The sequence below is a fragment of the Artibeus jamaicensis genome, unplaced genomic scaffold, assembly GCF_021234435.1.
Source record: "Artibeus jamaicensis isolate MK-2021 breed Jamaican fruit bat unplaced genomic scaffold, CSHL_Jam_final scaffold_369, whole genome shotgun sequence".
Classification (NCBI taxonomy): domain Eukaryota; kingdom Metazoa; phylum Chordata; class Mammalia; order Chiroptera; family Phyllostomidae; genus Artibeus; species Artibeus jamaicensis.
The window spans coordinates 39,804,848-39,830,214 of record NW_026522042.1 but is presented as its reverse complement, the minus strand read 5'-3'; the positions used below and the strand labels follow the sequence as shown (position 1 = coordinate 39,830,214).

At 34.7% G+C, this 25,367-nt stretch overlaps 1 protein-coding gene across 2 annotated transcripts in view; it reads left to right on the top strand.

The window, feature by feature from the left end:
* ADAMTS6 (ADAM metallopeptidase with thrombospondin type 1 motif 6) overlaps positions 1-25,367 on the top strand; it is a 245,277-nt gene that overhangs the window by 95,523 nt on the left and 124,387 nt on the right. For both annotated transcript variants that reach the window (XR_008390127.1, XM_037150818.2), the window contains exons 8-9: positions 2,678-2,721; positions 7,084-7,189. Coding sequence is in view for 1 of the 2 variants with exons in the window: in XM_037150818.2 (XP_037006713.2) it covers positions 2,678-2,721; positions 7,084-7,189 (150 nt within the window). In the remaining variant the exon portion in view is untranslated. The remainder of the gene's footprint in view (positions 1-2,677; positions 2,722-7,083; positions 7,190-25,367) is intronic.

Below are 25,367 nucleotides of genomic sequence, written 5' to 3'. Positions count from 1 at the left end.
TTTATAGCTCACCTGATATGGGTGTTTTCTTAAACAGACCACAACTAACTTACTTATCTTTAGATTCTAGGATATGGTTCTATACCTGGGCATATATGATAGGTGCCAAGCAAAACCACTCATGAAAGAATGAATGTAAAAATGTTGCTCTTCGGTACTTGGTATGAAAAATAACGCATGGAAAGCGAGAATTGCTCTCTGTCTGAATAAAGAATGTAGAAGGATACAGTGTGAACTGAATTGGATGCAAAAGCTGAAAGGGAATGGCACGGCTTTTCCCCATAGAACATCCTCTAGAGTATTTTGTAAGTATGTTTTAGAGGATTGGGGGAAACTGAGGAAAATGCAGACAGAATTATCTTAGTCTGAGATGCTTCAAGTCTGCGTTATTTGTTGATGGCTTTAGCCTTTATGCAGGTATTTTGGGTAGTTACGACAGAAGAAAATAACATTCATCGGAAGTATAGCATAAAAGGCCTAGGCAAAATGGGAGCAGGTGAGAGAAGACTGCTATGAGGTGAAAATATAAGTTGTATTTGTCTGTGATCTTCAAACTTTTTGCTTAATTTGCCTCTTAAAATAATTTTGAAAAACAGTGTACCACTTTGCATATTTTAAAGTTGATATGTAAAGCACTTATTTAATCATAAGCTTAAGTAGCTACAGGAACTACTTAAAAATATATTCTATGGTGTATGTATGCTTTAAGTAAATTTTGTCAAAACATTGGACTTGCCTGTTTCACTGAACCTTGAAAACTGTTCACCATATCATCTAATTGGCTAAGTCTGTCAGTGCCAAACTGCTTAGGTGAGTCAGACTTAATGTCTGTCAATAACAAGCCTGACTTTATTTTTTAATTGAGATGAATATGCTAATACACTCTAGGACAACCATTTCATGTCTGAATTCTAATTGTGGGATGGATATCTAGACTGGTGTATAAGCAGTCAGACAGACTGGTAGAAAGCAGGAGACTTGCCAGGAGAAAATGAGCATTACACCCTTCAAGTTTTCCTGTTCTGCTCATAAGGATTATCCCCCAGGATCCATGCATTCTTGAATTATCCCTTTGCATTGTGCTCAGTAGACTTGCACACCCAGGGGCAATACACCATAACGAGGTTTGGGATGGGTGAGAAGTATGCTTTTTTTGTAAAGTAGAAACAGGGCTCTTGTGAAAGGCAAGAGAGGAAAGAAACTGGCGGCTTGCAGGTGCATTCTCAGACGGATCAGTTTTGGGAAAGGGCACATGTGGAAGCTGCGGATTTGGAAATGGGTTCTGCTTAAATATTTATATTTGGGTTACCCTTTATGAAAAGTCTTTGTTTACATTTTCTGGAAGACAGCTGGCATGGATTGTGTCTCTGTAACATCCTAGGCCTTACACACTGTGATCGCAGGATAAATTGAGTGTGACACCTGAAATGTATTTTCTGCTGCTTTGGTAAATACACCAAGTCTTACACCTCGTATCTTACATTCAGGAGTGTACCAGATACTGAAATCTATTGGTTAACCAATTACGAGAGAAGAGAGAGGATGAGTGTATAAATGGTCAAAATAGAAAAGTTACACAAGAGGAGAAGAAATCCCTTCCCTCAAATGTAAGGAAACATTTGTAGTGTTTGAACAAGGTGAAGATGAAGAGTTGATTAGGGGATTGATTACGAACCCCTCCCCGCCACAGTAATTGCAACTAATCCTTACTTATTTACAGTGAAAAAGGACTTTTACAACTTGGACTTTGCTGTGCTTTGTGAAATTTTATTCTGTAACTAAAAAATGTTTTATTTCTAACCTAAAACATAGGCAAATAAAAATATTTAGTCTTTTCAAAATTATTTTTATTCTCACTTTAGAAACTCTGTTTTTGGTTTTAAAAATAAGTTTGTAAGAATATTTATAAATGCTTAAAAATGTTTACATCAGTATTGATTTAGCATTCTAAATGTAACATATTTTAAAATGTGCAGCTTTATTTTATGAACTCCATCTTTTGTACTGAGTTATAATGTAACACAGCATTAGAATAACTCTGACCAACATTAGGAAAGCTTCCTAGTGAGCTATTTGTTTAGCTGTTTATAAAATCACTTAAAATACTGGCATTTTAACCACGGAAAATTGCTGGTATACAACTAGGAAAACTAAGCAATATCAATTTTATTCCCATTGCTTTAAAACTCTAGTTTTTAAAAATGAAATAAGAACCTATGTTAAAGTGGAAAGAACACTAAATAGTGCCTGTAGCCCAGAAGTATAAAATACTGTCTATGGCTATAATAAGAAAATGTTCCAGCAGGTTCAAAAGAGATGGGGAATAAAAAGCTACCCATTTGCTTTGTGTAGAAGCAGTAGCAATCTGCAGACAAGCTATTTCAGCTTCAAAACAGTAGGGTAGATGGTTTTATGGGACTTGCAATTACAAAAATCCACTTTAACCTTTCTTTCTTGCTGGCAGGTGTCCTGCTGGCTTGCAGCCAGAGCTGTGAGTGTAGTGTAGCCGGCGGTGGCCCCCAGGTGCTGAAAATGCCAACACTCCAGCTGGCTGCTCATAATTGCACCGATTGTGGTCTGACAGCCAGAGCTCCAAGAAAAAAATGTGATGAATATGTGAAAATATTTTACAGATTTGATCACATTACAAATTTTATCTCTTTTTTCTCCTTTATAGATATGATATCTGCACTTATAAAAATAAGCCCTGTGGAACCCTGGGTAAGTGCTTTATAAGGGGAAGACAATTTAAGTTGTCTCTTTGGCCCTGTGACTTTCCTATTGATTATTGATTTGGTCATTTTCCTTTCTGACATGTCTGAAGTTATTCCTATAAATTGTTAAAACTGACCTTCGTGGATATGTCACTTACTAGGAAAGAAGTAGAGTGATGATTAAAAACAACTTAGAAGATGGCCCTGGCTGGTGTAGCTCAGTGGATTGAGCGTGGGCTGCTAACCAAAGAAAGGGTTGCCAGTTCGATTCCTAGTCAGGGCATGTGCCTGGGTTGTAGGCCAGGTCCCCAGTGGGGCAACCAATGTGAGAGGCAACCTCACATTGATGTTTTTCTCCTTCTCTTTTTCCCTCCCTTCCCCTCTCTCTAAAAATAAATAAATAAAAAATTTTTAAAAAACAACTTATAAAATAATTAAAAATCATCAAACAATAATGATAAATGGCCACTCATTTTCACGGAATCCATCTCTGTAATGTATTTTCCAAAAATACCAAGGAGTTTGAGAGCAAATAAAAGCAACCAGCATCTTTAAATTTTAGGCAAGGAAAAAGAAGGGGAAAAACCAACTTCGGAGTTACTTAAAGAAGAGGCAGGTAGAACAGTATTTTTGGAGGGGGATACAATTTGGTAAAAATAGTCTAGCCCCATAAATTGAGATATTAATGGAATTTTTAGTACCTCAGCTAAAAAACTTTTGTAAAATATTACAGACAGTAAATAGAGATGATAGGATTATATTTCTTGTGTGCTCTCCCCCCAAATCATTTTTAAAGCATTTCTGTAATATTGCAGAATTTCAAAAAAATCACATTATGTTGCAGATCATAACTTTATACTGGTAAAAGTTAACTGCAAATACAAGTGGAGGAAATGGCGGCTTTCAAGTACACTGAATTATTAAGCAAATAGAATTATTTTAAGAAACAGCAACTTGTTCTATGATAACTTTTTAGTTGTATAGAGACTTTTTACAGACTCAGAAGCTAAGCAACTGAAGGTGAATTCATTAGTTTCTCCATAATGTTTCAACTTTCTTATCTGTAAAGGGATAATCATAAAATCTATTCCTATGCACCTCTGAAGAATTTTTTAAGATCAAATTAAAGTAGAAATGGGAAAGAAGGTATTACCTAACTTCCTGGGGAGTTCAGTGAATCATCTCTTCAGAGATTAAATTTTCTCTTGATGGTTTTACCTTGCCTTCCAGTCTTCTACCTCATTTCCCTCAGGATTTATGGTCAAAGAAGAAATTCCAATTAGCTAAGGATGAGTATTATGGTGGAGAAGTGATAGTTAAAAAGCACAATGCAGAAAGCTCTTTGCTGAGAGAGCTCAATTCAAAAAGGTTTTATTTGCAGTGATGTGGGCTAACAAGAGCAGAGTAATCAGAAGGGACCTTGAACTGGAGACGAACGACTGACCTTGACAACCTACCTTTTACAGTTTATTTAGCTTTTTGTAACTCAGTTTATTTATGAAGTAGGAGTAATATCTGCCCTTAGGTTATAAGGATACTGTTAAAATCATTTAAGTAAGAAAATACGAAGATGTTTAGTGAAGAAGTATTATAAAACATGAACTGTTAGTATTTAATGTGGAAGTTATACTGTTAGGTTAACTTTTTGTTATTGAAATTCTGTAAGCATTTACTAAGTGCTTAATCAATTTGAAATACAGTAGACATTAAGCCTCAAAGAAGGTACAAGCTAGAGATTTTGTGAGGAAATACATACACATGTACACATATAGGTATAGGTATATGTGTACATGTGTGTATGTATACATATCATATTCTGCTTTTTGAAGATAAATTATTTCCATTGAGGTGTGTTCTTCATTGGCACATTAGTAATAACACTGCCTAGTACTTTTATTGTCATTTTTGCCAAAATAGATTTGAGGTACTTTTCAATGCCACCCTCCTTTTATAGGTTTTGAAATAATGTTTTCAAATTTTTATGGTTTATTAATTTCTAGAATTGATATATGTCAGTGCTTTTTCAAGCTCATTGTAGAAGTTTCAAATAATAAATCATTGTAAATTATTTTTTATACTGTCTCATAGTAGAAACTGAATGAGCTGCATGTGTATATATGTGTTGATCTTATGTTGAATTAATCAGGTTTTTTCTTTTTGACTGGGTATTCTGTTTGTGTTGGTTTTTATGCTGATTCTTGTATATTCTCTTGCTTACTTAGTACCTCTGACAACCAATTTTAACTTGGCTAAGTAGATTTAAGGGTGCAAACTATGGCCATCAAACTGAGGAAATCTAAATGACCCAAATAGCAACCAAACCCCTATTAACACAATCACACATACGAACTTTGACAGCTTCAGTTTTATAGGAATACAGAAAATGGTGGGGGGCTGTGAAAATACATTAGCATTTAAATTATTCTTTTATTTCAGTTAAGGTTTACCTTTATATTCTTAACAACTGTAAGTTATTTCCCAAATATGCCCTTTCTTAAATTGTTCTTTTAGTAGAACTAACAATTTTATATCAGATACAAAGGTACATCGATCGGTGCTTACAAATAAATACACCTTGGGGAGTCATTGAAAATTCTCAGTTAAAAATGCAGCTGCATGGCACATATCAAACAACAGCAAACAAAATCCGAACTTGTGGAACAACATATTTAGGGAGATGTAAGGAATGTTAATTTAACAATGATGATTCTTGTTAATATGGTTTAACCCAATTTTATAAAGCTCAAAACACAAATTGTTTCACATGGCATTTTATTCCCATATCATGGACCCTATTGAACCCAGTAGCTTAAAGCCATTTAACATATGGCAAATTTTGATTTTTTGTTCTCTCTCTCTCATTCTCTTTCTCTCACTCTCTCTCCATGGAATTTGAAAGTACCATTTATTAAATATTTTTAAGGAACCAAAAATGTTAAGCTGCCTTGCCCCAGGCAGGGTCCTCTTTTTACATGCTCTTCTTCAGGTCCCAAGACTTTAAAGTGAAGGGAAGCGCACGGGACAAGGGTAACACTAGTGTTTATAACAACTCTGTGAGGCGGAAACTGACCTCTTCTCCAATTCCTGCCTCTTCCATATAAAACAGCAGGAAAAGTAAAGGATCTATTAGCAAATCCAGCACTAACCTCATCTCTCTTCCACTGTGGTTATCATGTGGATATTTCATAATAGAAGATCCAGAGAAACAATTTCTAGAGCTCTCTTGTCAGTCAGATGTGAACTGAATTGCTTTTACTGGTCCAAATTAGTGCAACTGAGAAATTGCTCCTAGCATAGAACATTGTTTATTGCACTCAATAAATATTCATTGAATTGGATTAGAATCACTTCTGTTGTGAAGATAATTATTAATATATATAGGTGACAGTAGTAGACTACAAACGTATAAAGTTTTTCCTACTTTTCCTTCAACTTCTTCTAAACAACGTTCATTCCTATGTGTGTTGAGTATGATTCGGCCATGTGTTTCCTTGTAACACATGACATTTTATCTTCTGCACCAAAGTTACTTTTTCTAAGCACTGTTTTAAAGTTATGTACTAATTCTAGAGCGTGATATTCATTTGGAAGTAAATATTAAATCTTTTACATACTAAAATTCCCAAGGGAAGAATACTTTGAGTAACAAAACATTTCACTAGAATCAGCGAATTAACACCATAGTTTTTCTTTATTAGTAAAACTCTGATGCATTGGAGCGGTATGGGGGGGCAGGAGAAATACACTGAATGTGTGAATGACTTTCCTACCATGAAAACCCTTAAACAAATTGTTGCATCACTACCAGGACTAATTTCAAAAGATTAAACATATGCAACAACCTCCTGTCTTTAACATTTCTCCTCTTCCTCTTTTGCATCATTCATTTTTGTTTATATAAAAATGTCATTTTAGAAAACCATTTGGGATTCCCTTTTTTTGGTAACTAAAAAGTTGCTTGTATATTTTTATGAACCCACTAAACTTAAACAGATCTCTTTAGAAAAATAATGTGGATATATTTTGCTTTCTGCAGCCTGAAGAATGTTAAAATAGAAATGCTTTCTTGAATTCCCTCTTCTGGCTCAAGTTACTAGGTGGTCCCAAGTTACCAGAAGTAAAATTTATAAATCTAACCCCTAGTCTAGACATTTTCCAGCACTGACTGCAGTTCAAAAAATATTAATGTCTAGCCGGCAAAGTGAAACTCCCCCCAGTGATTTTGCAAATGACTAGAAAGTTAACCTTTTGCCAACTGCTCCTTCTGTGCATGGAGGTTATTAAAAAGAATCCAGGCATTTATAAGTGTGGGCTTTTTAAGACTGAAACACCTTGGCTTGACCCTTTGTGTCTCCTTCTGTTTATTCAGGCTTGGCCTCGGTGGCTGGAATGTGCGAGCCTGAGAGGAGCTGCAGCATTAATGAAGACATTGGCCTGGGTTCAGCTTTTACCATTGCACATGAGATTGGTCACAAGTGAGTGAGTTTAAGAAAATCAAAATAAATTGTAGAACTCCATACTACTGTGTGGAGCGCATGTGCTTAACCATATTTTACTGCCTTCTTGTCTGGTTTCAGTAGAGAATGTTATCATTTAGGGTATTGGGATAAATCATCTTAAGAACTGGAGACTTGTTAAATAAGCTTTCTGATTCATGACTGGTGTCCTCAGAGCGGTAAATACATCACACTTGAGTTTTGTGATATATGTCCATTTGAAATAATTGAGCTTCAGAGTGGTCTACTCAACACTTAGTTCCTCAAAGGGAAATTGTTGAAATGATCTTTCTTTTCCTCAAGTGATAACACCTATGTATTATAAAATCATCACTGATACCATTCCATAAAACGTACTTTCCATTTTTACTCTTCATATAGTTTGTGAGCATATCTTTTTCCAGGAATAAAGATTGTGCTATGATTCCTATGTAATTTTGTTTTCAGGTGTCCTTCTATGTCATTGAAAAAAAACTGGTGTTACAAGAGTAGTGAGTCATCATCCTTACTACTGTTAGGAGCATCTAGAGTTTTAATATTTGTTTCAAACAGATTTGGCCAAAAACTATCTTATGACCTTTCCTCCTTCACCTCCCCTCTACCCCACACCCCCTCCGTGGTAATAAAAGCCTTACTTTCTTTACTTCAAACAACAGGCCTGCTCATGTGGAGGGAGAGAAGTTTGAAAACTTTAAAAGGAGAGTCAAACATTTTTAAATCAAACAAGCAGCCTATTTGCAAGAACTCCTGACATGTATGATTTAAGTTTTACAGCCTGCTTTTTTTTTTGGTAGAGAATGAGTAGAGGGGGTAAAGAACAAATAAAAATGAATGTTTATTATACACTTGCCTCAGAGATCATTCCTGAGATAAATTTGCAGGTCAGCTTTTTTTTTTTTTAAGAGGAGAATAAAATTGGGTCAGTCTGTTGCATTATTTGGAAAATTGCAATTAAAAATTTTCCAAATTGGTATTGATTTATGTGTAATTTCAATTAACTGGCAAGTTTCAAACCTGAATTGCTTCAGACATGGGGAAAAATCAGTATTATACTTTTAATAAAGCTCTAAAATTATTGGTATTCTAGTTTCCATTGCAATAAATAGCAAGGGAATGAAAGGGAAAGGCCCTTTCAAGCAGTCAGTTTATCTTCAATGCACTAAAAAATTTAGCTCATTAATGACTGTCATAATTTTATGCAGCCAGACTGAATGTAATAGGTACTGTTAGATTCCATTAAGTTGAAGGTTGGGACAAGTAACATAGCATGGATGAATAATGTATGTATGAGAGCACTGTTACTTCATGCTGTTACAAGTTAGTCCATGCCACCGTATGCATTGCAAGTTCTCTTCTTGTATGTCCTTAAATAGGTGATGTGGGGATTTATCTCTGTATTCTTTAATAACATTCTAATGGAGTTACTCTCAGGCTCTCTAGACTTTTGTTGATGTTGTTAGCCCAATGGGTAATTCTTTTTAATTTTCCCTGAGGTGAATGGTTTATACCATACGTAGAACTGTGAAAGAAGTAGAATATACCTCTTAAGATTTATGTTCCTTGGGATAACTTTATTTCACTGCTAATTCTTGTTGGATAGTGGGAGTGTCAAACATAGGATGGGGTAGATCCACAAAATGCTTTATAATGAAAGCCAGAAGACATGCTTCCATTCAAAAAATGCTTTTTGACAGACTAGAAATCAGCTTTCTGTGTCCAGCTGATTACTATGTATCACCCTTTTCCCCAGACAACTAAGCAGGATATGTTTAACATGTTATTTTTTTCAATATGTCAAATTGTTATTTGGTCAGTTAGGGAAAATCTGTTTCATGAATAGAGTCCTTTATTACTTGCTGCTGAGATCTTCCGGTTTAGCTTTGAGGAACTTAGCAAGTTAACTCTAGCACAATCCATGTCATTAAAATATGTGGTGCTTTCTGTTCTTCCTGAAACAAATCAATAGCCATGATAGACAAATCGAGTTTACTTCTTAGATGAAGTACAGTGAACTTGTGTAACTTGTATTGTTTAGTAGGATGCGATATAATGATGTCTACAGATTTATCACAATGAAAAATATTGAACCATAAAATTACCAAAAAGTGTTTCTACTGAGTCTTAGACTGTAAATATTGTCTACCTATTAAAAAATTGTGTAGAATATGAGTTTGTACCAAGTATATGCTTGAGTAGGGATATAATATCCATTTTAAACAGCTGTGGGAAAACTTTTTTCTTTGGCTGGGCCTTAGTGACCACTTTTATTTTTTTCTATGCCTTTGTAAAAATAAGAAGTGAGTTTTCTTGTCGAATGAAAAATTGAGGTTTATGCTATTTTGAAACAACAGGGTCTGGCTCTAATGTAGGTTATAAGCCCAGGGCACTTAATGAAACCGAATAGAAAAAAGTGTTCTTTAAAAGATCTTTTTATTAATTATGTCATTGCCATACGTTTCAGAAGTTGAAAAATTAATGGTATTGAAGAGGGGTGTGAAAAATTCAACTAAACCTCTAGTTGTGTTGAGAAAACTATCTAATGTATCCACATTGTGCAAAAACAATCTTTAAAAGACACCTTAAATATTAATATTTTTAGGGGATGCATATTGAAGTAGGCGAGACTGAAGTGACAGGGCAGCTGAGATTCACTTTTAAAAGAAAGGGGAAAAGAGAAAGATTAAGCAAGAATGACACCGTGTTAAATTTCATAATCTTCAAGATGTGCGGTGGGGGCTCATTACACTGCTCCCTCTACTATTGTGTGTGTCTAATTTCTGTTTCAAATAAGAATAGGCCCTAAGGCTGTAAGTCTTTTAGGTGTGACAACTCCCTTCTAAATTAATAGTGATTGAGTGAACTGTAAATCTGATTTTGAGAAAATTTAAAGAAGTATTAAAAGTTGCATTGGAAGCTGCCAAGGTATATTGGTCTTAGTTTTGGAAATCAATGCCAGTGCTTGCTTTTACCAGTAGGGATACTCTTTCCATAGAAGACTGGCTAGGAGATGAATTGTCTTTTTTAAAGGAGAAATGTGGCAAGACTTTAGGATAAAATTGTAAATTAAATTACGTGTGTTAGGAATTTCCTATGACTGTTTTATTTCACCCAAATTTCCCTTTTTCTGCTGGAAGTACTTGTGTTTTTAAATGCTTGAACAGTGCTGCGCATTCATGATAGAAGGCCAATAATAAACGCACACCAACGTATTGGGAACTTTTAATACCTTCATCTAGTTTTGGTATTAAAATAACGTTAGTCTTATAAAATGAGTTAAGTATTGTATTTCCTGGAAGAGTTTGCTTTCCCATGGGTACATTTTAAAACATTACTTAGGTATCATTGAAATACAATAAATATGCTTCTATATAGTTTGTATACAGTTCAGTAAACTGTGGCAAACGTATGTAAACATGTAACCACCACAATCAAGATACCAGCATTCACATCACCTAAGAAAGCCCCCATCGTCCCCTTCCAGTCACCACCCTGCTCCTTCTTCACCTGGTCCCAGAAAACCACAGGTCGACTTTCTATCATATAGATTAGACTTGTCCTTCTCTGGTTTCATTTAAGTAAAACTGACATAATAGGTGATTTTTTGCATCTAGGTTTTTTCCCTTAGCACCATGTTGTTGAGATTCATCCATGTTGTGTGTATCAGTAGTTTTTTGTTTTTTCTGGATAGTAGTTCATATCACAATAGCACATACCTCATTTGTGGTTGTTTCTAGTTTGGGCTGTTATGAATAGGACTTCTGTGAACATCCACGTACAAGTATTTGCATGGAGACTGGCTTTTATTTTTCTTGGGTGATAATGCTGGTACCATGATATGTGTTAGTTTCACTTTATAACAAACAAACAATTTTTTAAAGTAGTTATACACCATTTTGCATTCCCACGAGCAATCTAAGAACATTCCTATTACCTCAGATCCCTGCCAACATTTGTATTGTAAACTAGTTGTGATTTTAGTTATTATCATATATTTTAGCCATATCTCATAGTAAATTTAATTAGTTGATTATTTTTTGATAGCTTATGATGGTACTGACAATGAGCATCTCTTCATGTGCTTATTTCTCATTTATTATCTTCTTTGAATATCCAAATTCTTTTTCAATTTCTTTTTTAAAAAATATCTTTTATTAATTATGCCATTACAGTTGTTCTATTTCCCCCCTTCATTCCCCTCCACCCTGCACACCCCTCCCCCACCATTCCCCCCCTTTAGTTTATGACCATGTGTCTCAAGTTCTTCAGATTCTATATTTCCCCTACTATTCTTGCCATCCCCCTATCTATTTTCTACCTACCATCTAGGCTACTTATTTTCTGTACCTTCTCCCCCCTTCTCCTTCTCCCACTCCCCTGTTGCTAACCCTCCATGTGATCTTCATTTCTATGGTTCTGCTCCTGATCTAGCTGTCCTCTTAGTTTGCTTTTGTTTTAGATGTGGTTCTTAATAACTGCGAGTTTGCTGTCCTTTCACTGTTCATCTTTTTTTATCTTCTTTTTCTTAGGTAAGTTCCTTTAACATTTCATATAATAAGGGCTTGGTGATAATGAACTCCTTGAATTTGATTTTATCTGAGAAGCATTTTATCTGCCCTTCCATTCTAAATGAAATCTTTGCTGGATAGAGCAATCTTGGTTGTATTTGGATTTCATGACTTGGAATACTTCTTTGCAGCCCCTTCTTGCTTGTAAGGTCTGTTTTGAGAAATCAGCTGACAGTCTAATGGGAACTCCTTTGTAGGTGACTGTCCCCTTATGTCTTGCTGCTTCTAGAATTCTCTCCTTCATTTTAATCTTGGTTAATGTAATTCTGATGTGCCTTGGTGTGTTCTTTCTTGGGTCCAACTTCTTTGGGACTCTGAGCTTCCTGGATTTCCTAGAAGTCTATTTCCTTTGCCAGATTGGGGAAATTCTTCTTTATTATTTGTTCAAATAAGTTTTCCACTCGTGGCTGTTCCTCTTCCCCTTTGGTACCCCTATAATTCAGATGTTAGAGCGTTTAAAGATGTCCTGGAGGTTCCTTAGTCTCTCCGCATTTTTTTTAATTCTTGTTTCTTTATCCTTTTCTGTTTGGTCATTTTTTTCTTCCTTCTGGTACGCTCCTTTGATTTGAGTCCCAGTTTTCTTTCCATTACTATTGGTTTCCTGTGCATTTCCCTTCATTTCAATTAGTTTAGCCTTCATATGTTCCTCTAATTTGTGACTAAAATCGACCAGTCTGTGAGCATCCTGATCACCAGTGTTTTGAGCTGTACATCTGATAGGTTGGCAATTTCTTGGTTGCTTAGAGTTATTGGCTCTGGGGCTCTGGGTAGTTCTTGAGCCATGTTTTGATCTGTTTGTGCCTGTTACCTATGAGGAGCAGAGCCTTAGCTGTTCACCAGGGCGGGGCCACCCAGGTCGCTGGTTTGTGATGCTGTGTGGGGGCGGGGTCAGAGAGGGACCCCGGGGTCAGAGGGTTCACTCTGCAGCTCCCTGCTGCTGGGGCCTTAGCAGTCCGGTCTGTCTCACTGCTAGCTCCTTCACCAGTTTATCTGTGTGCAAATGTGTACAGCGATCAGCCCTCAGTGGGTCCACCGCCTTCTGCCCTTAGTGGGTCTGCCCGCTTCTCCACACCTAGGATACACCCATGGTTGTTGGCCCGCCTGGGTCACGCGCCTGGGTTGGTCCGGTGGATCTTTCCTGCCTGATCCCACTCTGCTGCTGGCTCTGCCCCTCTTACCAGTTTGGCTGAAGGGTTCCTTGTTGTCAGACTTCTGTGTAGTTCAATTTTCTGTGGTTTGGCTGCGTTTTTGTTGCTAAAACTTTGTTGTCTTTAAACTTAATTGTGCGAGAAGGTGGAGTGCTTCCACCTACGCCTCCATCTTGGCGGAAGTCCTTTTTCAATTTCTTAAAAAAAACTGAGTTGTTCTTATTTTATTGACTTGTAAGACTTATCAACAGTATATATTCCGGGTAAAAGTTGTGTTTATATACACACACACACACACACACACACATATATATATATGTGTGTGTGTGTGTATATTTATATATATACATATATATATATAGTGAATATTTCCTCCAAGCCTGTTGCTTGCCATCCATTGTTTAATGGTGCCTTGTGTAAAAAAGAATTTTGATGAAGTCTAATTTAAAACTTTTTCTTTTATGATTTGTGTTTTTTGTATACTAAGAAATCTTTGCCTACTTCAAGATTATGAAAATTTTTTCTATTTCTGTCTAGATGATTACTATTTTTACCTTTTATATTAAAATCTACAATGCATTTGGGTTATGTTTTTTGTTGTTGTTGTTTTTGCATGGTGTGAGGTAAGGGTTGAAGACCTTTTATTCCTCATGAATATCCAGCTATTGCAGCACAACTTGTTTAGAAAAATTAGTTGACTCGTACTTTTCCCTTAATGTCTTTGTCTAGTTTGGGTATCAGAATAGAGTCAGTGTTATAAATTGAATTAGTAAATGTTCGAGTTTCTAGAAGAATATGTATACATTAGGTGGATATTATTTCTTTGTTAAATGTTTGATAGAATCAGCCAGTGAGGACATCTGAGCCAGGACATCCATAAGTCCTGAGGGATGTTTTTTGCTCAGATGTCCTGGCAAGGAATTTTCTTTGTGGGAAGATTATTAATTCATAATTTAATTATTATTAAATATTAATAATATCTAAATGTTTTGAGTCATTTTTGTTCATTTTGTCTTTCAAAGTATTAGAGTATTATAGCTAAATTGTAACATTTATTATCATGCATGTGTTTATAATATTCTTATTGTCGTTTAAATATGAATGTTCCATAATTTGTTTCTGATATTTGTAATTTGTGTTTTCTCCTTTATTTCTTTCCCCCCTTGAAATATAATTGACATAAAACATTTTATAAGTTTAAAATTTGCAACATGGTGATTTGATACTGTACATATTGCAAAATGATTACCACGATAAGGCTAGTTAACACATTTATCACATCATATAATTAAAGTAATATAATTAAGATCCATTCTCTTAGCAACTTTTAAGCATACAATACAGTATTGTTAATTATAGTCATCCTATATTATATGAGATACTGCCCCCAGAACTTACTTTCTAACTGGGAATTTGTACACTTTGAACATCTCCTGATTTTACCCACACCCCAGCCTCTGGGAACCTTCAATTTACTCCCTGTTTTTATGAGGTCAACTTTAATATTTATTTTTTAAATTCAATATATTATGGTGACATTGGTTAATAAAATTATATAAGTTTCAGCTGTACAATTCTATTAACACATCATCTGTATATTGTATTATGTGTTTACCACCCCAAGTCAAGTCTCTTTCCATCACCATTTATGACCAGTTTATTCACCCTCTTCTGCCTCCATCCCCCTTCTCCTCTGGTAATCACTGTACTATTGTCTGTTTCTATAAGTTCTGATTTTTGTTTTTATTTAATTCCTACACCTTTGTTACCCAGTCCCCCAACTCCCCTCTCCTCTGACAGCTGTCAGTCTATTCCCGGTATCTATGAGTCCGTTTCTATTTTATTTATTTTTTTGTTCATTCAATTCCACATACAAGTAAAATAATGTAGTTCTTGTCTTTCTCTGACTGGCTTATTTCACTTAGCATAATACTCTCAAGGCCTATCCATGCATTGTGAAAGTTTTTTTTTTTTTAAATGGCTCGGTAGTATTTCATTGTGTAAATGTATAGCATTTTTTATCCACTCATCTACTGATGGTCACCTGGGCTGATTCCAAATCTTTGCTATTGTAAGGAATGCTACAGTGAACATAGGTGTGCATGTGTTTTTTCAAATTAGTGTTTCAGATTCTTTGGATGTATTCCCAGAAGTGGAATCACTGGGTCATAAAGCAGTTCCATGTTTAATTTTTTGAGGTAACTCCATCCTGCTTTCCATAGTGGCTGCACCAGTCTGCATTCTCCCCAACAGTGCACAAGGTTCCCTTTTCTCAACTTTTCGTTGATTTGTTAGAGATGGCCATTCTGACAGGTGTGAGGTAATATCTTACTGTGGTTTTTTAAATTTGCATCTCTCTGATGATTTGTGATGTTGAACATCTTTTCATATGCTATCTGTATGTCCTCTTTGAAGAAGTGTTTATTCAGGTCCTTTACTCATTTTTAAATTAGATTTTTTTGTGTGTTGATTTGTATAAGTTCTTTATATATTTTAGGAATTTATGTAGCTGTGGGCTTTATTATTTTGGGTGTGTTTTTTCTACACCCACTTTGTTGAGAGTTTTTATAATGAAAGGGTGTTTGAATTTTGTCACATGATTTTTGTGCATTTCTTAAGATGATCGTAAGATTTTGATTTTTAATTCTATTAGTGTGATGTATCACATATATTGATTTGCATGTGTTGAACCATCCTTGCATCCCTGTATAAATCCTACTTTACCATGTTGTTTGATCCTTTAACATTTTGTTTATTTTGTTTTGCTAGTATTTTATTGAGAATTTTTGCATGTGTATTAATCAGGGATATTGGTCTGATAATGCTGGCCTTGTAAAATGAATTTGGGAGTATTGTTCCTCTTCAGTTTATTCAAAGAGTTTCAGAGGGATTGTCATTAATTTTTTTAAATGTATGGTAGAGTTGATCAATAAATTCATCTAGTCCTGGGTTTTTCTTTTTCAGGAGGTTTTTATTACTGATAAATCTCTCTACTTGTTATTAGTCTCTTTAGAAAATCTGTTTCTTCATGATTCAGTCTTAATAGGTTGTATGTATTTAGGATTTTTTCCTCTTGTAGGAAATCCAGTTTGTTGGTGTATAATTATTTATAATATCTCTTATGATCTTTGTATTTCTGTGGTTGTAATGTCTCTTTCATTTCTAGTTTTATTTATTTAAGTCTTTTAAAATATTTATTCTAGCTAAGTTTTTTAGTTTGGTTTATCTTTTTAAAAAATAGGTCCTGCTTTTATTGATCTTTTCTATTATTTTCCTAATCTCATTTATTTCTGCTCTTTGTTATTTTCTTCCCCCTGTAATGTTTGGTCTTACTTTGTTCTCTTTTTCTAGTTTCTGGAGTCGTTAAGTTAGGTAGTTTATTTGAGATCTTTTTTTCATTCTCAAAGTAGGCATTTATTATTATAAGCTTTCCTCTTAAAATTGCTTTGCTACATCACATATATTTTCGGATATTTTGTTTCTTTCATGTGTGCGTGTTTTCATTTATGTTTGCCTTTAGATAGTTGAAAAAAATTTTTAAGAGAGAGGGGAAGGGAGGGAGAAAGAGAGGGTGATGTGAGAGAGAAACATCTATTGGTTGCCTTCTATACTCACCCTGGGAGACCAAACCCAAAACTGGGGCATGTGCCTTGGCTGGTGATCCAGCCACCCTCTTTTCAGTTCGTAATATGACACCTGACCAACTGAACCATACTGGCCAGGGAAAGATAGTTTTTAATTAAAGTTTTGACTTCTTATTTGATCTATTAATTGTTTAGTCATGTGCTGTTTAGTTTTCACATATTTGTGGATTTTTCTGCTTCTTTCTTGTTGCTCATTTCTAACTTCATTCTATTGTGGTTAGAAAAGAGACTTGAAATGGTTAGTTTCCTTAAATTTGTTAAAACTGGTGTTGTTAATTATGGCATGATTTATCCTGGAGCATGTTCCATGTACACATGAGAAAAATGTGTATTCTGCTATTGTCGGATGGAATGATCTATATATGTCTATTAGGGTATGTGGTATACAGTATAGTTCAAGTTCAGTGTTTCTTGATTTGCTATCTGAGAAGTTATCCACTGATGAAAATGAAGTATTGTAGCCCTCAACTATTATTGTATTGCTGTTTATTTCTCCTTTTTGTTCTGTTTTTATTTACTTTATATATTTAGGTGTTCCAGTGTTGGGTGAATAAATATTTACAACTGTTATAATCTTCTGACGGATTGACCTCTCTGTTATTATATATGACCAACTTTGTCTCTTGTTATAGTTTTTGAGTTAAGTCATTTTGTATGCTATAAGTTTAACTACCTCTGTTCTTTTTCTCTCTCATCATTACCCAAGGACATTTTTTTCATTGCTTTTAGAGAGAGAGTAAGGGAGAGAGAGACACACTGATGTGAGAAACATTGATTGATTGCCTCCTATCCACCCTGACTGGGAATTGAACCCACAGCCCTTCAGATATGCGACCACACTCCCACCAACCGAGCTGTACCAGCCAGAGCACCTTTGTTCTTTTCCGGTTTACATTTGCATGGAATATATTTCCCATCCCTTCACTTTGAGCCTATATATGCATTTTAAGGTTGAGGTCAGTCTCCTGTAGGCAGTCAAGTCTAATTTTTTACAAATTTATTCAGCCACCATATGTCTCTTGATTAGAGAATTTAGTCCATTTACATTTAAAATATTTATTGATAGTTTAGTACTTAGTAATGTTAATTAATCAATTGTTTTCTGGCTGTGGTAATTCCTGTATTTGTTTATTCCTTTTTGCTGTCTTTGTGAATTATTGATTTTCTGTGTTAGTATGCTTTGAAAGCTTTCTCTCTATCTTTTGTGTATCTACTGTAGATTTTTGCTTTGTGGTACCATGAGCCCTACATAAAGCATATTATAGACATAACAGTATATTGTAAATTGGTAACTACTTAATTTTAACTGTATGTAAAAACTTTGCATATTTACTCTCCCCAGCATTTTATATTTTAGATGTCATAATTTTTATATTGTTTATCAATAAACCAATTACTTTAACTTTAGTTATTTTTATTATATTTTATTTGTTCTTTAACTTTTATACTCGACTTAAATAATTGACATACCTCAATATTACAATAATGTAATTTTCTTAATTTGACTTTATACTTGCTTTACCAGGGTGTTTTATATTTTCATGCTACTTACTGGCACCCTTTCATTTCAGCTTGAATAACTGCTTTCAGAATTTCTTGAAACGTAGGTCTAGTGGTGATGAACTCCCTCGGCTGTATTTGGTCTGGAAAAGTCTTTATTTTGTCCTTGTTTTGGAAGAGCAATTTGGTCAGGTTAAGTGTTCATGGTTGGCAGTTTTCTTCTTTCAGCCCTGACTGATGTAGCTCGGTTGGGCATCATCCCACAAGGTGAAAGGTTGCCAATTAGATTCCTGGTCAGGGCACATGCCTGGGTTGTGATTACAGTGCTCAGTCAAAGTGCGGGCAAGAGGCAAACAATTGATGTTTCTCTTCCCCTCTTTCTCCCTCCTTTCCCCTCTCTCTAAAAAAAATAAGTAAAGTATTCTTTAAAAGTTTTTTTTCTTTCAGTACCTAAAATAAATCCTACTTTCTCATGAATGAAAGGTTTCTGCAAAGAAATCTGCTTATAGTCTCTGAAAGTTCTCTTGTATGTGAGAATTTTTTTTCTTTCTTGCTGCTTTTAACTTCCTCTTTGTCTTTGATTTTGGGCAGTTTTATTTTAAATATATTTGCCTTGGAGTAGATATATTTGAGTCAAAAGTATGTGGGCACCTATTAGCTTCATGAATTTAGATGTCCATATCTCTCCCTAGATTTGGAAAATTTTCAGGCATTCTTTTTACAAATAAACTTGTTGTCTTTTTCTTCTCTCATTCTCTTCCTGAGACTCCAGTAATGCATAAATAATTTTTAAATGGTATTGTGTAATTCACATGAGGTTTCTTTGCTTTTTTTCCCACTTCTCTGAAGGGATAATTTCAATTGATTGTCTTTGAGTTTGCTGATTTTTCCTGGTACTTCGTCAAGCCTGCTGTTGAAGCTCTTTATTGAATTCTTCAGTCTTTGTATGGTCTCTATTTTTTTGTTGAACTTCTCATTTTATTCATGCATCATTGTTCTTTTTATCCATGCAACATGTTTTTTTTATCTTCATTTTCTTAGATAAATCCCTTTAACAATTCATATAATAAGGGCTTGCTAATGATGAACTCCTTGAACTTGACCTTATCTGAGAAGCACTTTATCTGCCCTTCCATTCTAAATGAAAGCTTTGCTGGAGAGAGCAATCTTGGATGTAGGTCCCTGTCTTTCATGACTTGGAATACATATTTCCAGCCCCTTCTTGTCTGTAAGGTCTCTTTTGAGAAATCAGCTGACAGTCTGTTGGGAACTCCTTTGTAGATAACTGTCTCCTTATCACTTGCTGCTTCTAGGATTCTCTCCTTCGTTTTAATCTTGGCTAATGTAATTATGATGTGCCCTGGTGTGTTCCTCCTTGGGTCCACCTTCTCTGGGACTCTCTGAGCTTCCTGGACTTCCTGGAAGTCTATTTCCTTTGCCAGATTGGGAAAGTTCTCCTTTATTATTTGTTAAAAATAACTTTTCTACTTGTTGCTCTTCCTGTTCTCCTTCTGGTACCCCTATGATTTGGATGTTGGAATGTTTAAAGATGTACTGGAGGTTCCTAAGCCTCTACCCATTTTTTTGAATTCTTGTTTCTTCATTCTTTTCTGTTTGGTTGTTTTTTTCTTCCTTTTGGTCCACTCCATTAATTTCAGTCCCAGTTTTCTTCCCATCACTATTGGTTTCCTGTACATTTTCCTTTATTTCACTTAGTATAGCCTTCATCTTTTCATGTAATTGAAAAAATGTAATTTTTTTCAATTCATGTAATTGAATTGTGACCAAATTTAACCAATGCTGTGAGCATCCTGATTACCAATGTTTTGAACTGTGCACCTGATAGGTTAGCTATCTCTTTGTCACTTAGTTATATTTGTTCTGGAGCTCTGATCTTTCATTTTGGGGCATTTTTTTGTCTTGACCCACCTGTTACATAGTGAGGGATGGAGCCTTAGGTATTCATCCGGGAAGGTCAACCCAGTCAGTGGGTTGTGACAGTGTATTTGGGAGGGGTCCGAGAGGGAACAATGGGGCTTGCTCCACTCTCTGCTGGATTTCAATTCCTTTCACTACTTCCCCCAAGCAAACTGGGCCCTTCTGTTGCTGATTCCCATGTGGGTGGCCTTGTGTACATTCTTGGACCTGTGGGTCTCTCCAACGAACTCTCCTGTGAGGCTGGGAGTCTTCCCCAGCACCTCATCCACCACAGGCGTTTTCAATTTGTGTTTTGAGGCTCTATTTTCATGTGCTGGGACCCTGGCTCGCACCAGTCTGTCTCGCTCCCCAATTTTGCCTGGTTTATCTATGCGCAAATGTGGGACTTCCTGGTCGACCAGCCGCCTTGCTGGGTCTGCTTGCTGCCACCCCACTCCCGGGGTGTGCCTGCTGCCGTCTTACATGCCCAGGGTCTGACAGCCTCCACTATTTTTGCCACGACTTCTCTCCACCCTGCTGCCAACTCTGCCCCTTCCATTGGTCTAGATGAATGTGTCTATTTTAACTCCTTGGTTGTCAGACTTTCATACAGTTCAATTTTGTGTCAGTACTGGTTATTTTGTTGTTGTTGTTGTTTCTAAATTCTTGTTGTCCTTATTTTGGTTGTGTGAGGAGGCACAGTGTGTCTACCTATGCCTCCATCTTGGCTGGATGTCTTAATCATAATGATTTTAAATTCTCTGTCAACTCCATAATTTGTGTCATAGCTAAGCCTAGTTTTGATGCTTGTTTTGTCTCTTTCAATTGTGTTTCAGCATGCCTTGCTATTTTTTTATTTAAAACCAGACATGATGTATTGGGTATTAGGCACTGAGGTAAATAGTCCTTTAATGTGATGTAATAGGCATTGTGTCAATAATTGTTAATGAATGAGTGAGTGTTGAGTGTTTATATTGTAAGCTCTAACTCAAATGAAATATGTGGTTCTTATAAAGCTTTATACCTTTTGGAAGAAGCAAATGAACTTTTTTTTTCTGGGATGAAAACATTTTAGTCAATAGAACATGACTGAAGCATTTCACTCTTCAGTTGATTAATCTACAGAGCTGTACAGTGTCTTTGTTATTTTCTCATCTGGTTACACCATGCATGATAATATTACTTTCTTATGTCTCTTCATTCATGTTATATTTTGTGAATTCATGATGAAATTTTATATCTTTCAAATTATATTGCTGTTATTATTAAAATGTTACTCCATTATGATCTTTTTATAAATATAACATTTTGGTCAAGTCCAGTAAGATGCCAAAATTATGTTACTCATCTGTCCACATACACACATATATTCACATACACACACATGTATATTATGTATACAATATACATTTTCATATATATTTCAGTGACATATGTAGACATGTTTCCAAAGTAGATAAAATAATGATAAAAACACTTTATTATGTGTTATTATAATAGACTATAACAATTAAATTATTTCCATAATTCAGCCTTTGCCATCATATGCATTAATGACAAAAATGAGATAAGCCCACTCAGATCATTACTGGACTAAGTATTTGGAATTACAGATAGAGTAAGTCTATGTAGGTATATATGTATTACGAAAATAATAAACCTACTTAAGTAGAAATTAGTTACTATCAATATTAGGAACTCTACTAAATCATTTCCTTCATTTTGCTGGAAAAACAAAGAAATAGATTTGTAGGCAAATACCATCATATTAATTGGTTGACATGAATTTCAGCTGTCATAAGCTATTCAATTACATTTTATTCATAGTACAAGGGAGGTTATAATGGCAAAAGTTTCCTTGTTCCAGCTACCTTCCCTGTCTTTGCCATGAGTATTCCACACACATACAAACAGTGCACCCAAAACCTTAGTGTATTTTTAATATTCGGTTTCCTCTGGTCCCTGGCAGTTTTATAGTTAGATGAGGGAGCAAAAGTATAAAATAGTAGTATAAACATGTAATTTTTTTATACTTATTTCACTGACATACTAAATGTGAAGTTGGTTTATGCAGGTGGCATAAAGTCTAGCTTCTGTTAGGTGTACCCCCTCCTTATTAAATATCTTCCCAAATAAGTCAAAAATCTTGAATTCACTTAGTTTAGTCAGTGGTATATAAAGTCAAAAAGTAGAACTGGGTCCCAAATTTTGTTTTAGAAGACACATGAACAAATTATAATAACTATCCTATTGGGTAACTATTAAATCTAAAAATGTTTGCCAGATGTGGGTATAGAAGGCTCTGAGTACATCCATTAAATTTTGTCTTTGCTTTATTCTTACAAGTGATTTATAGCCAAGATCTTATAAATAAGAACAGATCAAAGAGATTACAAATGAAAAGTGATTTTTAAGAAAGACATCCCTTTATCCCCTTGTATTTTTTCTGCTACAATAGGAAGACTTATTTTTGAGATTTTATAGTTGTCACAATGTAGACTATGTCATCATTTTTAAAGTGTCTTTTTTTAAAAGAGAAATTTAATAGCTTTAAGACATTAAGAAACTCTTCTTTAATTCTTTAATTGTATATGTGTTGTCATATTGCAGAACTGAGTAACCATCCATTTTTTTCCTGTTTGGCTGAATTTAAAATACATGCTCTGTGTACTAATGATTATTAAACAAAATGCAAGGCAGTGGTGGGATACCATGATTATTTAAGAAAAACATGATGTTGATGTATTAGTGACATGATAAAATTTATTGCTTAGATGAAAAGAATGAATTGGGCATTTAAGATTTTTCTTAGCTATGCAGATCTGTTGGGTTTGAAAATATCGGTTGATTTTAAATGCCCATTACATGTATACTCAGTAATCTGTCTTCATCTTTTTTAAAATCTCCCAAAGAACAAATAAGAATTGTGTACCACAATCAAGTATAAGCTATTATTTTGTGACATAAAATACATTATATTACTTTTGCAGTAAGTGGTCACATTATACATGGTTAACTAATGTAGAATATAATCACCAATGAGCTGCCTATGATATATCTTTAAAATCAAATAACATAAGGAATTCTTTCCTTATATGGGTCTCTTCATAAATATATATGAGGAGATTTTGTTTTGCTAAACATCATTGCAAAGGAAAATACCACTTTTATAGAAAACTAATGTAAAAAATATCTGGGAAAAGTACATGTGTCAATAGATTGATGCATAAGACAGATTCTGAGCCACAGAAGCATAAATTTAATAAGTTTAATTTTTTTCAAGTGTATTTGATATTGTATCGGTTTCAGGTGTACAGCATAGCAGTTAGGCATTTACGTAACTTATGAAGTGATCCCTCCATAGGTGTGGTACCTGCCTGGCACCCTACACAGTTACGGTATTGACTGCATTCCCTGTATCTACATCCTGTGCCTATTTTATAACTGCCAGTTTGTGCTTGTCAGTCCCTCATAGAAGCTTCTTAATATAATGTGTAACCTTTATTGCACAAGTTTTTAGTGTATATAGCAACCACCTTGTCTTTGACTGGTGATGCCATTTATCTTGATCTACTCTCCTCTTTCCCCTTTTATTACTTAGACGATTTTATATATTTTTATTACATTATTCCTCATCAAAGGAGGCATACACGTATGATGCTTTCCAAATTTTGTATAGTTTTACAGTTTCTCAGTAAGCAGTCTTTCACTCATGCACAATTTGATTCCTAAGAGTCAACGAGCACCTGCTCTATTTACCTAAAATAGAGCGTATTGTGGATACAGGGGTGGTGAAGACAAAGCTCCTTTCCTGAAGGAGCACATCCTTTCTGTTCATTTAACTCTCTTCCTACTCTTGATCGACTTTCCATTTCTTGATCAATTACTTCAGTAACATCTAACTCTCATTCATGAGTTCAAATAAAAAGCAAAACTGCTAGGCGGAGTTATATAGTGGTCATGGTATATCTTTATGAAGGAAAATAAGAAAAGCACAAAGTTTTAAATTTAGACTTAACACAATGAGAACATTTACCCATAGAACTTTTTGATAATGCAAGTCCTTCAGTAAATTTCATTTATCTCATCCTTTATTAAAACTACCTCTCCCTAAGTACTATTAGATCTGCAGGAAAAATGCTACATATATTTCAGTTGTTTAATTGTTAATTCTAACAGTGTTGTCATATACTATTTTTCATTTCAGAGACAAAGATTTAGTCTGTAAGATAGGATAAATAGGCTTTTTGTGGACACTATCCTAGACATATAACAACAATTTATATCATTATTTTTGGAGGAAAATGTTTCAAGATCTCAAAAATCAGCTTTAAAATTTTAGAATTAAAAAATTTTCAATTTAAAAATCCAACTCGGCTATCTTGCATCATTGGTCAGAGAGGAAAATTCAGCTGCTAAATTTTAGAACAAAGTATTCTGTATATATTCGATACATGTTATTAACTATATAGACATTTTTAAAGTTTCATGTTAAAATATTTTGCACATGTGTGTATTATAACAGACATTATCTGCAGACTATTTGGATTTAACAAATATTAATATCATCCCATATTTCTTTTTTGGCTTTTATTTTTATTATTTTCAAAATGTTCCACTTGCCAATATCAGATTTTTTTAATTACCATAGTTTTATAACAGGTAGTGAAGAGAATGATTACTACAAAAGTCAGGGTAATTATTCTCTTTCAGAGGAGGAAGAAAAATATGATTATGAAGGTAAACACAAGAGACAGGTTTTTATTATTCTGAAAATGTTCTATTTTGTAAATTTGGTAGAGATAACAAAGAGGTTTGTTTTATAAGTTATTCTTTAAAATGCAAATATATGTATTATTCTCTGAAGTGTGTATTATATAACATATATATTTTATAAGAGACTAAAATTCACCACAAAAAAACAAACAAGCAAAATGTAATTAAGAATTATGAAAAAAGAGTTAATTGGAATAGTGACCAGTTTCACTTGTGTTATATGCCTTGGCTGCTATAAAACTCAAATACTGTTACTAAACCATCAAACTTTCACGTTGTTTTTAAACAAAGCTGAAGTTTATCTTGTAACATTTTTTGTAAGAACGATTTATGAGATCTCTATTCCTTGAGTTCTTGTTCAAGATGATTTTATACTCAGTTTGGCTGAATGCAAGATTCTTGCTTGGCATCACTCCATGGTGTGCTGGTAATAAATGTCACCATGGAGAAATCTGAGGTGAATTTGACTGGTTCTCTATTAGACAATTTGTTCTTTTGCCCCACTTGCCCACAATATGTCTTGTTTTTGAAGCCTGGCAAGTTTACTAGGATGCACCTCAGTGTGGATTCATTCTGTGTCAATTTTTCCGAGGACATAGTCTGGTGC